Source organism: Sorex araneus, chromosome 2 (genome assembly GCF_027595985.1).
Source record: "Sorex araneus isolate mSorAra2 chromosome 2, mSorAra2.pri, whole genome shotgun sequence".
Classification (NCBI taxonomy): Eukaryota; Metazoa; Chordata; class Mammalia; order Eulipotyphla; family Soricidae; genus Sorex; species Sorex araneus.
Window position 1 is genome coordinate 104,518,302 of NC_073303.1, and position 18,105 is coordinate 104,536,406.

Sequence of the window (18,105 nt, forward strand, 5' to 3'; positions counted from 1 at the left end):
CACCACAACAAGATTCCTTATATTAGTGATATTCATAAAACAGTATTTTTCTTTCACTGCTGTTTATGTAATGTGTTTATTATTATAAAGTATAATATTTCACTATTACTTTTGTCTTATAGGGCCACACCCAGCAGTGCTCAGGGTTTACTCCTGCTCTGAGCCCAGGCATCACATCTGGCAGGGCCCAGAGGACCATATGGGATACCAGGGATCAAAACTAGGTCAACTTGGGCTGCAGAGATAGCACAATGGGTAGGGCATTTCCCTTGCATGCGGACGACCCAGGTTCGAATTCCCAGCATCCCATATGGTCCCCTGAGCACCGACAGGAGTAATTCCTGAGTGCAGAGCCAGGAGTAACCCCTGTGCATTGCCAGGTGTGAGCCCCCCCCCAAAAAAATAACTAGGTCAACTGTATACAAGGTAAGCAATCTACCTTCTGTACTATCGCTCCACCCAAGGTAAGATGTTTTAAATAAATACCCAAGTTAAAGAAAAACTCAATAATTCAGAAATAATACAAGTTAACTTCTTAGTTGTGAATTAGTAATTAAACTTAGAAAGCCTATATTTGATTTTTAATAAATACATTATTTTTAAAAGATGGACTATAAGACAGATTGGTTAGTTTAAGCTAATTTGTAACTATTGCCACTCCCTAGTTATCCCATCAATATATTCAAATTTAGTGTCCAAGTTACTTATTAAGCTCAAGAGATATAATACCCTGGGAAAAACATTGTGAAGTTGTTCTGTTGAACTCTTCTCTTAATAAAATACAGAGGAACTATCTCAGAAAAACGAAAATGGGCAATCATCATGTGAGTATTTATTGCCTTGGAGAATCAAGAAAAGTCTTAATATTTTTTAGCATATAGCAAAGTTATGACCGACACTTTTATAATTAATTATTTGGATTGCTCTATTTTGTTGTCTTTCACAATATGTCAATCTTTTTAAAAATGTATCTGAAATATGTTTTTTACTTCTTTCTTAAAAACAACTGTCATAGGAGGTGTGTTTGAAACAAAGTCTTTAAGTGGGTTTAGCAGAGAGCAAGTGGTTCATATGCACTTATGGAATGTATGACCGTAGTTTTTAATTTGTTGTAAGTGGCATAAAACCTGAATGTGTGCAAAGACCAGAGTTTTGCGAAGAAGGCAGGTGCATACTGCAATTGGTAGAGCATGGCAAAAGTATTTCTTCAGCCCATAGCCCTTAGATTTAAGGAGGAAAATATTCATGTTATTTCTAAACTGTACCAAATAATCAGATATTTGAATATAACCATAGGATGGACTTACTATTTGACTTTCCTCTAAAATGTGTAGACTATCCTGAATTGCATGTCTATAAATGATTGATGACTAAAATCTGATAGAGACCCCACTGTTTGGAAGTAAGGAAGTAAAAGGCAGGTCAAAGTTCTATCTTAATTATTTTTCCATTGAAAAACATATGTTGAAAGCTGTTGCGATAATTATTTTCAATCAGGTTTTACTACCCCTACGGTTGTTTCCCATGGTGAGGATGATTTATTGTATGTTCACACTAGGAACAGAGAGAACACAACTCTAATTTTTTCTGTAAATGATGATTTTGTTTATCAGAGTTTTTCTTTTGCTAGTAATTAAATTCACACTCAGATGGTTGCAGATTTACAAGTGTCTTAAAAAGGCCTTCGTGGAAAACACCATCTGTAATAGCCAAAACTCTAATCTTTCACTTAACATCTTTTTGAGAAACAGAACCCCACTTTGGGTAGGGGCAGGGAAAGGGGTTAACCATACCTGGCTGTGCTCAGGGCTTATTCTTGGCTCTGCTCAGGAATCACTCCAGTGGCCCTTCAGGGGACCATATGAGGTGCCAGGGTTGATCTGAGATCAGCCGCATGCCAGGGAAGCACTTTAATTCCTGTGCTATCTCTCCCAGCCCAGAAACCCACTTTAAAAATATTTCAGATAGATGCAGAGAGGATCCCAAGAATCATCACTGATACATACATTAGCAACTTAAGAAGATATTTTAAATCAATTCCAATGGAGCACAGGCTTTTGTGAGTGGTCTAGCATGTTTTTGTATTTCTTTTTCGAATCCTCAGAGCCAGTCTTACACCTTCTCTGAAGGCAGTCAGAAGCTGCCCAAAGGGGACACCCAATCCTCAACAGTCGTGCAGCCACACGGCCACCTGGCAGGTAGAGGAGAGCCAAAGACCCAGCAGCCTGTAAGCATTGTTTTTCTCCTCCAACTTCCAGGTATCACCAGGAGCTCTCACTGGTCCCTGCAATTTACCAATGACTTGTCATTTCAGACCCATGGCAACTTGCAGCCTGAAAACGTCGTTTTCAGGCATTATTACCAAGCAGGAAAATCTACACACAAAAAAAAAAGGAAAGAAGGAAGGAAGGAAGGAAGGAAGGAAGGAAGGAAGGAAGGAAGGAAGGAAGGAAGGAAGGAAGGAAGGAAAATAGGAAGGAAAATAGGAAGGAAGGAAAAAAGAAAGGAAAGGAAGGAAGGAAGGAAGGAAGGAAGGAAGGAAGGAAGGAAGGAAGGAAGGAAGGAAGGAAGGAAGGAAGGAAAATAGGAAGGAAAATAGGAAGGAAGGAAAAAAGAAAGGAAAGGAAGGAAGGAAGGAAGGAAGGAAGGAAGGAAGGAAGGAAGGAAGGAAGGAAGGAAGGAAGGAAGGAAGGAAGGAAGGAAGGAAAAAGAAAACTACAGTGCTCATAAACAAAAATACAAAACAAAAGAAAAAACTGCAGTTCTGGTAGTTGTTGTTTTAAAATATATGTGTATAGTATTATAGTTTTATTATGACAGGGTTACAATAAGGTTCTGGTTTCTGGTACTGAAGCCCAAAGCTACTGCCCATCCCCACCACATGTCTCACATCCCTGTCACTTGCAGTCCAGTATTCCATCCCTCCCACTCTCATTACATTATTTGTTAATCAGAGTTGTGGTTTGGGTACATACAGCCTCACTAACGGGGACCTTCCCTTAGTGCTCCAGAACATCCACTTACACTCATGTGTTACTACCTGGCAGCCTATTCATTTTCCTACCTCTTCCCAACCTAGTGCGCTCAGGTCTAGTATCCGAGGTTGGTTATCAATTGATATTTTCCATACTTTTATTTGCTTTCCTATACCCTACAGATGAATGATATCATCCTGTGTTTGCCCTATTTTTCTCAGCATGATACCCTCCACTTCCATCTAAATTGCTTGAAACAGCATGACTTAATTTTTCATTTGTGTTGAACTGTTGGGTTGCTTCCATAGTTTGTCTATTGTACTCTAAGAGCTGCCATGAACTGTACAAACCAAACATATTTATAAATGAAATAAACATACTAACAGACAAGTCAGTGATGTACCAGTGAATGTTTTTGATTTAGTGTTGCAGACCATTGGTTTTTGGTCTTTCTTATATTTGCAGACCAGCACTGGTGTTTGAAAACCATTGCCCTAAACAATGCTGTCTTGATTAAATGGCTATATTCAACGTAGAAATGGTTCTGATTGCTATAATGTGGTTTCATTTGAGTTGCATCACACTCAAGTTAGGATGTGGACTGTGACTTCTCCTAATCTGTTTCTATTCAACCTGCTGAGACACCTCTGCTTGTAAGGCCCATTGTGATATGGTTGGACATTCTACTGGCTCAAAGCCATAATTTTCTTGGCTATGGGGAAAGTGCATACCCACCAGTGCTCAGGGGCTTTAGCCAGCTCAGTAATAGCAGGTCACTCCTGGAAGTGCTTGACAGACTATACAGTGCTGGGGATCAATCCCAGGGGACCCTCACACAAAACATTCATTCTAGCCCTTTGTACTATATTTCCAGCTGCAGGCATAATTTTTGTGTTAATCTTTACTCTTTTACAGCCAGCAACAAATAAAGTATGGTGGTGTAACATCTATGCAGTTGTAAATAGGAAGACAAATATAGGCATATGATAGCACTTGATCGTTCTGATGATCCACTATGTCTTGTACCAATTTTAAGTTATCAGTGTTAATTATATGCTATTTTAAAAGTCTTCTAGGAAATTTTTGATTTCCCAAGAATATGTCCACAGACCAGGATCCACAGATCAATATTTTCCAACCTTACTTTAGTTAATAAAATATTGATCAGGAAGTTATATTCTTCAAGGTACTAAGTTAGAATCCTGGCAATTCTCTGAAAACTAGAAATCACATGGTGTGTGTGTGTGTGTGTGTGTGTGTGTGTGTGTGAGAGAGAGAGAGAGAGAGAGAGAGAGAGAGAGGGAGACAGAGAGAGAGAGACAGAGAGAGACAGAGAGAGAGAGCATATACTTTCCCCAATTCTTTTTACTTTAATTTTTTTGAAGTTTTGGGTCACACCCAGTGATTCACAGGGGTTACTCCTGGCTCTGCACTCAGGAATTACTTTTGGAGGTGCTCAGAGGACCATATGGGATGCTGGGAATCAAATCCGGGTCGGCCACATGCAAGGCAAACACCCTACCCGCTGTGCTATCACTCCAGCCCACTCCCCAATTCTTTTGCTCTCATTGATGACTTTTTTAACCTGAAGATCTAGTGTCTGTGAGTAACTATTTGGAGCAGTACTATCTGAGCTGTTGGGTTATGATCATTTGCTCAATCGAACATGTTTCAAAAAGTTTGCTTAGCCTGAAGAGGCTGGCCCACAATGAGCTCTATGCATAAACATAAAATTCTGCTTAGGTTTAACTTAGTGAATCTTTCGGTCTCTTTCACCACGAGGATTGTTTCACCCAGAGAATCACTGGAGAGTAGCGATCGACACTGAGATGGTTTTGCTTTGTCTGAGTGTGGCTCTATGGTTCTGAGCCCAGCATTGTGGCACAATGGAGGAGAGCCACGGCTCAATGTGGAAATAATCACCAACTTGAGAAGTCTAATAATCACCAGTTCAAGAAGTTCTTGCTTTCTGGAAATTTATTTTTAAGGCTGTTGAACTAGGAGGTTGTTTGATAAAGATGTTTCCAACACTTGGCCCAATGGTGCTGGTTCACAGGCGCAGAAAGGTTGCATAGTGGCTGTAAGAGCTGTGGTCTGCATAGTGGCTGTAAGAGCTGTCCTGTGGACAGGTATGTGAACAGGCTTCAGGCCATATACATAAAATTGAAGAGCACTTGTTTTAAGTACAGCGGCATTACAGCCTAAAGTGGTGTCCCTGGACAAGAAGCTGCATTTCTGTTGCCTGCAGACATATGCAAAATGTCAGTTAGGTCCACCCAAACCTACTGAATTAGAATCTGCATTTCATTTATTTATTGTACATGAAGGGGTGAGAGTCGATGGGGGTGGTCCTAAGGATTCTCTGCCAGATGGAGCTCAATGCAAGGGCCCAATGATGTGGTGCTGCTTGGGTTCTACTCAAGTGCTGGAGACGACCCAAGCCATCCCAGCCTTGCGGAGGGACTTCCAGGTCCTCAGGGGACCATGTGATGGCAGGAATTGACCCCAGGTTGACTGCATGCAAGGCATGTGCATGCAGATAGTAATTTATAATATCTCTCTAGCCCCAGAATCTGAATTCTGACAAGCGCCTAGCCATTCTTTGGTTAAAGTCTGTTATTGGGTCACACTGCCAGGTGTGACCCAAAAACCAAAAATTAAATGAAGAAATAAAATAACCATATGGTAAAACTCTTGGTAAAATTGAGGTATAGAAAACATTTTGATTAAGAGAATTAAGAGTGCTATGCCAATCTCCCTACCCATTTTCCATAAAATCATAGAGGGAAATATATATATATATACATATATATATATATATATACACCTCTCTAAGAGCCCGGCAAGCTACCAAGAGTATCCCGCCCACACAGCAGAGCCTGGCAAGCTCCTCGTGGTGTATTCGATATGCCAAAAACAGTAACAATAACAGGTCTCATTCCCCTGACCCCGAAAGAGCCTCTAGTCATTGGGAAAGATGAGTAAGGAGAGACTGCTAAAATCTCAGGGCTGGTACGAATGGAGACGTTACTGGCGCCTGCTCAAGTATATCAATGAATAACAGTATGACAGTGATACCGTGATTGTATTAATTTCATTTATAAATCTGTTCGGGTTGTACAGTTCACCCAAGAAAATGTGTAATCCCAATAATATGGTTATATGAGTTAAATTAAATTAGATACATGAATCAAACATTTGCTGACGATAAATCATAGCACTTTATTTTAGAACAGACGTGGGGGGTAAAATTATGATGGACTGTTTAAGATGCTCGGGTAGAACATGCAGCCCTTCCTCTGTTATCAGCAAAGCTTTCGTCCCAGAAAGAGGGTCCTTTAGAACCGGGCTGGGAGCAGAAGAGGAGACAAAGAGGCATCTCCTGTTCAGACCTGGCCCCGGCCAAGACGAGCCTACTTATTTAAAGCTCCCATGCAAGGTGACAGTTTCAACACTGTCACCCAATTAGAAATTCAGGGGTATCTTATCTCAAGTAGATAGAGAGCTGAGCTTTTCAAAGAGGTGGAAAATAGCGATCGTGGACAAGTACACTGTCAGAAGAAGAGCAGTGTGTAAATGCCACAAGCACTCTGAAGACAAAGAAGCCAGATGACTCAGTGGACGGGTGCCAGTGCCGTGAGGGAGTGGCCCAGCAAGGGTGACCTGGCTCTTGCTGACTTGTCTTGCCCTGTTTCTTCTGGCCATGATGGCATAGCTAGACTAACACATTGATGCCACTCATGCAATTTGTGTTAATAAGACCACATTCAAGGCTGAGCCGCCAGTGGCATAAGCTGGTGTCAACTTGTTAAGGCCTTTGGCAATGACACAAATGACTGACATTTAGTAAGTAAGTATATATTATACTGTACATTATCTTGAGAAAATGAGGGCCCATGAGATTTGAACCTCCGCTCTATCAAGCATGCCACATCATGTGCCACTTGACACCTGGAAGACCCTATTTCCAAATAAGTTCAGATTCTGGGGATCTGAGTAGATGTGAATTGTGGGAAATAACTTTCAACCCACTATGCCAAGGAAATTGTGTTTGATGACCCTTAGGCTTGCAGTGGATTTAAGACATTGCACATCAGATTTCATGTAATCCAAAGGGTTGGGACACTCCAAAGGGTTTGAACAAAGCTGGGCCCCACCCAGTGTTTCATTCAGCAGACACACAGAGAACCAAGAAGCTGCAGTTTTGACCAGTTTCCCAGGCTTATTGATGCTGCTGGTCCACGGACCCCACTTTGAACACCATTTCCTTAGCGCAGTTGGAAAGACTTAAAGGATCTCAGAGAAGGGATTGATAGAGTCAAGGTTGAGCTTTGGATGGACCATGCTGGCAACTAGTGGAGAAAGGTTTTGAGAAAATGATAAAGGCAAGTAAAGCTCTTGCTTATAATATCCCTAGAGAGAGATGATGAGCTTGTGCCTCCAAACAGTGACAATGGAACTAGACAGAGAAGAGAGTGGAGGGTCCAGCGGCCATGACTCCTTGCATGAGGATATAGGAGAACAAGGACATGGACCAACTGATTTCTGGGCACCCATTTTTGTGTTCATGTGGATAGTAATACATCTTGGGGCAAACACAGATGAAGGTGTGCAAGGTGAAAGAATGAATTTAGTTCTGAGTTTTGGAGATCTCTGATACACTTGGGTCCACGCTGAGCAGGGAACAGGATCTGAAACTCAACAATTTTAGACAACTTGGGCTTCAAATAACTTGGGGAAATTAATTTTCAATTGTTATTGTTTGCTTTGGTTATAAGTTTGTATGTATTTACTTGCAAGTAGCAGATGTTCTAAGAACAGTGATTTAAATAAGACACATTTTCGGGAGGGGGGCGGGGGCGGTAGTTGGGGCCACACCCAGCAGCGCTCAGGGTGTACTTCTGGCTCTGACTTCAGGCTTCACTCCTGGAGGTGCTCAGAGGATCTGGTGCCAGGGATTGAACCTGGCTTAGCTGAGTGATAGACAAGCACCTTACCTACTGCACTCTCTCTCCTGTCAGACATTTCATTATTAACTCTGATAGGAAGCTAGAAAGGAAGGGATCTCATTGCCAGCTTAGCAATTCAGTCATGTCATTAAGGACCCTGGCTGTGTCGATCTTTCCACTTATCCACCTTCAATATTCTGGCAGTGTCCCCTCTCCTAGGTGCAAGATAACTTCTTGCGCAAAAGTTACACATCTCACACAGTAGGGTCACATGCAAGAAGGAAAGGGAGGGAGAGAAAAGTGAGAATCTCCCCTATCAGCATGGGAAATCTTTCTGGAAAACGTCAAGCAGGTTTTCCTTCCAGTCACATTGGAGGAATTAGTTAAAAGGCCATCTATGGATCAGCCACCAGCAAAGCAAAGGGGGAGATCATCATTAATCCCTAGAATAGTGTCTCCCTCCACTCAGCCCCATTCCATTCCTTTTATTTTAATGAGCATTTCTTCTCAAATAGTACAGGAAGAAAACGCATCTGTGAGGAGGAGGTACGGCTGCAGATAACAACTCAGGGGTCATCAAGTTCCATAGTCTCGCCAGCACCAAACTCACAACTTGAAGAAAAGAGTCTCTTTCTAAACATCTATATGTATACTTTCTGGAACAAATTTTGAGTAGCTTGAATGATACTACCCCTCTCACACTGTTGTCATAGGGCCAATGTTGGCCTTACTTGAGTAATATTGCTTTATCATTCTTACTTTTCTATAGCTGCTATTTTCATTACTATTACTATTCCTAATCCACTATTACTATTACTATTACTACAACTTACATGGACTAGGCATAAAAGAGAACAAACCCTTGAAGATCAGAATGAAACTCAGTAAAAATTATTTACCCCTCCAGTTATGGGGGGCTGGGTGGTTGTGATGGCATTTAAGAGGAAGTTTTAAATGCACACATGATTTTAAGAAAAGAATAAAGAGACTTGTATTCAATGCATATTTAAATTCTTATCCCACCAAAAAGAATGCCATTCATTGTTTTGCTTCTGATTGAGACATAAATTTGCTCCGAGCAAATCTATTTCATATTCATTGTTTCCTTTCCAGCATATCAGAACTTGTTCACATACTGTTGGTTCTTCCCTCCAGCTCAGTCCCCTGCCAAGTTCTAATAGCCTGGTCCATCTCCAGTGTTGCCTTCCCAATTCCATCTGCCTACTCATCGCCAACTGTTGAGGGTCTCCGAGCACACTCACCTTTTGTTGGTTTACTGGCCTGCATTCAATGAATCCCAAGTCACAGTCTCATTGAATGTGGGAGAAAAGTACAAAAACAGCCTTTGGCAATAGATGAAGGAAATGGATCATTCTTTTCTAATGAGAAAAGTGCTTTATCTTTCACAATTCTTTGAGGCATGGTTCTTTTCACAGTTAAGAAATAGTGGCCATGGCCTAGTACCCACTCAATCCTCCAAGTTCACTTTCATTGCTCCAACACAGCAGTTAAGTGGATATCAGAAGTTTAGCAATCTTGAGAGGTCTCTAGCTTCCTAAACAATCTGTAGATGGAAAGGGCTCCCCTGGAACCCAGCAACAAGAATATTGAGCGACTGGTTTCTCCACTTGATAAGCTGCAGTAGCTGCAAGGAAGGATATTGCCTGAAACTATTCTGAATCAATCTGTTTAGCTCTTCTCTAACTCACAGATATCCTCAGTACATTTTTGAGTTGTCTTTCTGATTTGTTGGGATATCAATGGAGAAGTGTATCATTCAAACAATGGTCTGTAGCTCTGGATGCATGTTACAATTACCTTGAGAGTTTTAAATCTACATATCAGGCTGGAGGGATAGCACAGGGGTAAGGTTCTTGCCTTGCATGCACCTGACCCTGGCTTGATCCCCAGAACCACATAGTTCCCTGACCACTTCTAGTAGCAATTCTAAATAAAGATCTGAGAGTAGCCCTTGAACATCACCTGCTGTGAGCCCACCCCCTCTCCCACCAAATAAATTAAATAATTAGATCGAGGAAATGTCTCTGTATCATTGATTCTGACTTAATGAGACTCAGTCATTTGGATGATTCTGATATGCACGCAGGATTGAGAAGCTCTGGATCTCTGATTCCTGCAGGCCATTTTCTCCAGAGCCCATTATTTCTACCCTAAGCCACAATTCCAAGGAACCAAACTCTATTAAGTCCCTACTTGCCCCCTCACCACTCCTCTTCAAGACTCAGGTCTCCCTTGTCACTAGCATTTCCTGTTGTCCCTCCCAGGGAGGCCTGGATGATGTCACCCAGACACCCCTGGTTAAGTATTCTGTCCCTCTACTCTCTCTGCTTCAACACTCTAGAAGGTTTGGTACCACTCTCAGCTTCATATCCTGAACTGAATATGTGTTTTTCCTCCTCCTCTGCCCCCACTATTGCCAATGACCCCTGACATTAATATAAACCAGAGTAAGGGCTGGATGCAAAGAGGAAAGGGTGGGTACTATGTATTCTGGGATAGACAAAAAGAGAAGACCCTCTTCCCTGGAATAGAAAGGCCACAGTTCTGCGGGGAAGAGCTACTCCACCATTTCAAATAAGCTTCCGCATGTAAACTTTTTCCAAGAGCCTAAAATATCGATGTCAGGCATTGTGATAGGTGTGGGGAAGATGACCTTGAATGGAACATTGTATAAGTTTAAGATGTTCAAGTGTTGATTCAAAACACACATCTTACAAAATAATTTTCACTGCAGGATTAGCATGCAATTACTATTTCTTCTGTTTATTTTTTTATTTTTTTATGATGACGATATTTAAGATTTGCTTTCTTGGGAACTGCTCTGCGTATAACTCTGTATTTGTTTGGGGGCCCTATACGGGAGTGCTCAGAGCTTACTCCTGGCTCTGCACCAGTGATTTCTCCTGGCAGTACTCAGGGGACCATATGGAATGCCGGGGATCAAACCTGGGATGGCCACAAGCAAAGCAAATGCCCTACTCATTGTACTATCACTCCAGCCCCCTGTATTATTAATAATTGCTATGCTGTACATTAGATGCCCAGAACTTATTTTTTTCATGACTGAAAGTTTATGCACTTTGACCAGCATCTCTCACTTTTTCCCACCCCCCTGAACCCCCCCAATCCCTAATAAGCACCATTCTAGCCTCTGCTTTGACGAGTTCAGCTTATTCTTTAAATTTCTTGTCAGTTGACTCTTTGTTATTATTGCTGTCACTACAATGACAACCCCCCCCACACACACACACTTGTGCCTACTCACCAGTGGTCACACTCAGATTTTTTTTAATCCCTGGGAGACACACACTTTAGTTTGTGCCCCCACGTATATATGGCTGTAAGTATTGAGATCAGACCCTCTGCTTTGGTGCCAGGGATTCCAGACAGCAGAGCTCAGCCCAAGTGGGCAGCTCCAGGGTGCAGAACTCAAGGTTTACAAGACAGGTATTTTTGCCACTGACCATCTTGGTCCCCTGCATTCTGCTTATTTAGATACCACATGTGAGTAAGATCCTATAATATCTTTCTCTGATTTGTTTTCCTAAGCCTAAAAGCCTTCAAGGTTCATCAATGTTGTTGGAAATAACAGGATTTCCCTTTTCTCTCAATGCTGCATAAGAATCCATTGCATTGTTCTTAGTTCTCTTATCTGTGACACTTAGATAGTTGGCCAACCAATATATCTTGGTAACTGCCAGCAGCATTGCAATGAAGCACATTGTCTTATTTCATCGTACGTATGTCCAGTTGGCACTCGTCCCAGCTGACAAAAGAGAAGCAGAAAATCGTGATTCCATTTGACTGTATTGGAAGCAGAGTTTGGCAATAAAATTCCTGCTATGCATTTTGCCCTCGGGGAGGTGGCTGCCATATCCTTGGCGACTGGTCTTGATTTTCATTCTACTTTCTATTGTCTCATCACCATGAACATTTATGATCTGATAACTCTATAAAGGGTCCCTGAGTCCCTCAGTCATGAATAAGTTACAGATTTCAGCTGTTTCTGTGAAAGACCAACATTCTAAAAGTTGTAGTAAGTTTTCCTGTCAATATTTTTTTGTTTGTTTTCGGTTTTTTTTTTTTTAATTTTATTTTTATTTTTTTTTAATTTTTTATTTTATTTTATTTTATTTATTTAATTAATTTTTTTGGCTTTTTGGGTCACACCTGGCGATGCACAGGGGTTACTCCTGGCTCTGCACTCAGGAATTACCCCTGGCCGTGCTCAGGGGACCATATGGGATGCTGGGATTTGAACCCGGGTCGGCCGCGTGCAAGGCAAACGCCCTACCCGCTGTGCTATCTCTCCAGCCCCGACGGTTGTTTTGTTTTTTATTCAGTTGGTTTGTGTTTGATTTGGGGGTCATACTCAGCAGTAGTCAGAGCCTACTCCTACCTCTGTGCTTAAGAATCACTCCTGGAGAGATGCATGCCGAAAGTAGACTATAGACCGAACATGATGGCCATTCAATACTTGCATTGCAGACCACAACACCCTAAAAGAGAGAGACAGTAAAAGGGAATGCGCCTGCCACAGAGGCGGGGAGGCGGGAGGGATGGGGGGATGGGGTGGGGGTGGGGGTGGGGATATTGGGAACACTGGTGGTGGAGAATGGGCACTGATGGAGGGATGGGTACTCGATCGTTGTATGACTGAAACATCAGCACGAATGTTTGTAAGTCTGTAACTGTACCTCACGGTGATTCATTATAAAAATTAAAAAATTTAAAAAAAAAGAATCACTCCTGGAGGCAGTTGGGGGGCTATATGTGGTCCTAGGGATAAAATCAAGTCAGCATATGCAAGGCCTTAAGCACTGTATTATCTCTCTGATGCCTGCTATTAAAATTTTTACAAATTGGAAGTCAATGAAAAAAGTCATTCTTACAGGTACAAAAAGAATCACTTCACAAGACTTCAATAACAGAATTTCTGGATCCAAATTGTATCAGTTTGGATTTCATTACTTACCAGTTGAAGACTCTTAGGTTCTCAAAGCATAGCCTTTCTTGTCTTGGTTTGCTCATCTGCTAAATAGAAGTTAATAATACCTATGTCATAGTCTATATGAGGATTGAATGAGTTATTATATGTAAATAGTTTTGACAAATATCTGGTATATGCTACGGGCTTTATCATTTTCTATTCACAATTTTTAATGTTTCTCCCATAAACTCCTCTTAAACACTTAGCCTCTGCCACTACCAACGTAGACATACAAAATGACATTCGATTTCTAACAAATTGTGCAATCCATTATTTACAAGGTACCATGTCAGGGGTTCATTTTGTATTTGACTGATCAAGCTCAGTTGGAATAAAGTAGCAATAACCCTGAGCCATGGAGCGCTTGCCACATGCCAAGCATCCTGCCCCGCCCATTTGATACATATTCTTACAGAATCCCACAAGGTGTGGGACTGTTCTAATCAGATCATCCGATAGGGACAAAGAGACTTAGAAAGATGAGACAAAGTACATCATACCAGGTTCTGGGGTAGATATCGAAAGGTGAGGAGGGACTTTCTGATCAACCAAAAGTCTCCTAACCTAATTGGATTTGGTTTCCCCTACTATAATGATTACAACATCTATACAAGATCCTTTGAACCCAAGCCTGGCTGGAAACACCATCAACTAACTAGCAGCACTGGTGGCGTAGCTTCTAGCAAGGCGGATGCAGCCCTGTCTGAGGTTCTCTCTTGCACCACCTCCTCCCTGTTCGTGTGGGGCTTTTACACAGAGAGCCCAACCTCAAATGCCTGGTTCTATTCCTGACCCTCCTTTGTAATCTCCTCGGTCTTCTGATTTCATGCCAGCGCAAACAGCAGCTCTCTTTACATCAGCAGGCAAGCCCTCTGCCCTCTGTCCTCAGTACTTCCCCGGGGGGCCGCCTAACTCTGAACCTCAATATTAGTCACTTTTTCAAATATTTACTGAGCTGACTGCAGCATATCAGGGCTTCCAAGGAGCTACACAGCGAAGAGCAAACAATCACAATGTCACTCCCTTTATACTTTGATGCTTCAGAGTTCACAAATGCCCCTTTTATTCCCAGGACACTGAATATCCTACCTCCTCTGTGCATCTGCCCCAGGGCGTACCAGCAGCTGCCCTGTGCTCCTGTGTCCAGAACACCCTCAATACCCTCCAGCACAGAGGCTGCTCCATCTCTAAGAAGAGATCTGCTCTGGGGGTCCTGTGACCAGCATGAGACCTGGGGTAGCTGAGCACTGTGTGGCCGAAACCCAGTCGACATTCTTGTTTCTATGTTATGCTAAGATCAATCAAGTTTGTTTTACAATAGCACCATGATGGGGTCGAAGGAAGCCCATGTGAACAGACTCTGAGAACACTCTGCTCCCCTCTCCCCACACTGCCCTTCCCCCCTCCACCCTTCTGATTCCTTTCATAATTTTGCTTGCCTAATTTCCCTTCCTATTTTGGAGGGGTGGGTGCTGTGACTACACCTGGAAGATCTACTCCTGGCTATTTGGCAGTGATGCTCAGGGGACTATATGTGACGCCAGGAATCAAATCAGGGTTACCTACATGCAAGGCAACAACTCCTTAACCCCTGTACTATCTCCCCGCCTTAACTCCTACATTATCTCTCCAGCTGCCCAATTCATCTTTCAATAACCAGCACACGTTTCAACTCATCTATATAAAAATTCCTTACTTTCATTTTAATGATTTGTACTGAATGTGCTTATAACACAGTATCATAAAGCAATTATGAATTTTATGTGTGTAATAGTTACATTTTCTACATGATGCTATATATATATACACATACATGTATATATATACATATATATAGGCTTTTTGGGCCACACCCAGCAATGCACAGGGGTTACTCATGACTCTGCACTCAGGAATTAGTCCTGGCGGTGCTCAGGGAACCATATGGGACGCTGGAAATCGAACCCAGATGGGCTGCGTAAAGACAAATGCCCTACCCGCTGTGCTATCGCTCTAGCCCCCAAAGCTATATATTTTCCATGTATCTACATAATGTGAATTTGATCTGGAATCCTTATATCACAATGTCCCATTAAGATCATATTTGCTTTGTTTAATTGAATCACCGTGAGCTATGGTTACAAAGCTTTCATGTTTGATTTTCAGACAATGATCTAACACCCATCACCCATCCTCCACCCATGTACATTTTCCACCATCAATGTCCCCAGTACCCCTTCCCCCGGCCCCCCAGGCTACACTCCTTCCTTGCTTCTATTGCAGACAATTTCCCTCTTACTCTCTCTCTCTCTACTAATGGGTATTATGGTTTGCAATACAGATAATGAGAGACCATCACGTTTGGTCCTTTATCTACTTTCAGCACACAATATAAGGTCATATTTGTTATAGACAAAACAGCATAATGCTACCATATCATGGTGAAATTACAGCTTTTGTCTTGTGACATTTAGATTTTTCATTTCTCCATATTTACATTAGACAACATTGGAACATACTATGGAATATATAAATAATTTGAACCTATATGTATGTATATATAAAGCCTCAAAGAACATCATGTGTGTAATTGACAAAAAATAATGCTACCATATAATAATACAATTGCACCGATGGGTTTTCATGCTACGTTCTTCCATGACAAGTACTGTATTTCAATGATCATTGAGTCCCCTTCCCTGGGGTAGAACTTTCCATACAAGATTTGTAATGCCTGTCTGTTGAAGGAAGGGAGAGAGGGTAGGAAGGGAAAGAGAAGATAGATGAATGAAGAAAGGGAAAAAGAAAGGAGGAGGGGGAGAAAGAAAACATTCAGAAGTGACTCTCTCTTGCTTGCTGCCTGTTGCTTTTTAATTAACCTGCATGACGGCCCTGGGACAGTGTATTTTCCCCTACTCTGAACAGAAGATCAGGTTACCAAGACTAACAAGTAGGTATGTGCTCAATATGAGTGTACTTAAGGTTGGGTCCTGGAAAGCCCTGGTTACTATATAACATACGAAACAACCAATTTGCAAACTTTATCCCTCAGCTCACATTTCTCCTGCAGAGCCCTTTTCACCATAAAAGTCAAGCTCTCCTTACTGAAACAGAAGCCTTTGGGACAGGTGGTCCTGTGTGTGTGTGTGTGTGTGTGTGTGTGTGTGTGTGTGTGTGTGTGTGTGGGTGTGTGTTTGTGTGTGTATTGTGGATATAAGGGAATCGGTACTAGATGAAGAATCTTCCTCCTTGCTTGTCTTATTCCTGAGTCCTTTTACCAAGTAATTATCTTGATGCTTTCTGCCAGGAGACACTGCCTCCTTTTCTGTGCCTCTTCGGCAAAATGTGTTATTCCTCTTTCTTTATTTTAGATGTAGGAATATAAAGGCATAGTGACATGTAGAGGAATTAGAAAGGATTAAGAACTAGGAATGTTACATTGCCAGATTATTCATGCATCAGGCAGTCTTGCCTCCTGGAGAGTGAATAGTATTTGTTTCCATTCTGAGCCTGACCTATTAGCACTATTACAAGTCCTTCCTTAGGGCTGGTAATGGCAGTGAGAACCTCACGGCTTCAAGGTGTAAAATCACACTTGTCAAATTATCACACTTAGAGTTGACAAAATGTGATGTGATGTGGGGTGGCACCCCAAGTTACCAACCTTTTCAACCTGATTTTTTAAAATTGAATCAACCATGAGATACACGGCTGTAAAGTTGTTCATGATTGAGTCTCAGTTATAAAATGTTCCAAAACCTATCCCCTCACCAGTGCACACTTTCTACCACCAATATCCCGTTTCCCTCCCTTCGCCCGCCCATGCAGCCTGTCTCTATAGCCGACACTTTTCTTCTCTCTCTCTCTCTCTCTCTCAACCTGATTTTTAAAGCAACTTTTCTGCCCTATTTGAAATGCACACCTAAACCTCCAGATCAGAGTCATAAGTGATCAACAAAAACCCTCAAAGTGAGATCCCCTCAAGCAGGAAAGCATTGAAATCTGTGAATGAATTATTAATCTGTCCTCGACAAATATTAGATTTCCTTTTAGATGCTTTGTATACATTATTTCATTAAAATTCTCACAAGAGACGTACAGTTAAGAACTATGGTTATTCCCGCTGTACGGAGAGGACACTCCAGCAGAGAGGTTGCAGAGCTTGCCCAAGGCCATACAGCTAAGCTGGTAATTAGAACTACTGAGACAAGACAGCCAAAGTCTCAAACCTGACAATATAGCTTCACTTCACACCCACGACAAGCATGGTGCCATTTGAAATATTGCATATACATATCAGTTTTGCTTAGTAATACATAAGCAATATGTCATATGTCACTTTATACATAATATAAAATTTATATAAATACATATAAGTAAACTAATATATTATACCATGAAATTTTATATTATGTGATACAAATATAAATTTATATAATTATGTGGATAACTTGAATTCCAAATCAAATATATATTTGTCAAGAGTAGAAGGCAGAGATATCTTCCAGACTTGACAAATCCAAATATAAACAATTTTTTAAAAATCTCAATATTTACAAGACAAATAGCCAAGAAATGCTCTATACTCACATGGAGAGGATAAGAATTCTGTGGTTCCTCTCTGTTGCAGGTGACTTAGATGGTGTGGGGAGAGGAAACAGCAGCCTTGAGAAGGGGGCCTATGCTTTCTTCTCTTTACCCACCTTGGTCACCAGGGGAAAGTTTACAGACCTCATGTCTCATCCACCCAACGAGGCAGCTGTCAAAACCACACCTGGGCTTCATTTGCTTTACCCAGCCTGGGAAATGATCCCTGCCACCCTATTTCTTGGGCAGCCGTGGCTCCAGACTGGAGTGAGAACTTTGCAGGGAAGAAAAGTCAGTCCTAAATTTTCCCCAGGTTTTTCATGAATATTTACTTCCCCCATAGAAAAGGATTTCAGGAGGGAATGAAGAGTGAAGTAAAACAGTTTAATTTAAGGATTATAAGGCAGGAAAAGGAGAGAATAAACTCCAAGAGAGGTCACAGGCTGCTCCCGAGGGGAGAGATGAGAGTCTGACTCTCTAGAGGAGAGATGCCAGCCACTCCCCAGAATGGGGACGCCTCCCTCTGGCCTTTGCAGAGCTGGTTTCATAGATTTTTCTACCAAACTACCCTTGGTGGGGCTTCCCACTTAGATAAGAGTCCGTG

General features: G+C 41.8%; 1 protein-coding gene across 1 annotated transcript in view; it reads left to right on the top strand.

Annotated features, from left to right (window-relative positions):
- The first annotated feature begins 809 nt into the window (after nt 1-809).
- Nucleotides 810-18,105, top strand: part of ANXA13 (annexin A13) — a 56,348-nt gene continuing 39,052 nt past the window's right edge. Inside the window, exons 1-2 of the mRNA XM_004607636.2 lie at nt 810-824; nt 2,105-2,227. Coding sequence (XP_004607693.2) covers nt 810-824; nt 2,105-2,227 — 138 coding nt within the window. The remainder of the gene's footprint in view (nt 825-2,104; nt 2,228-18,105) is intronic.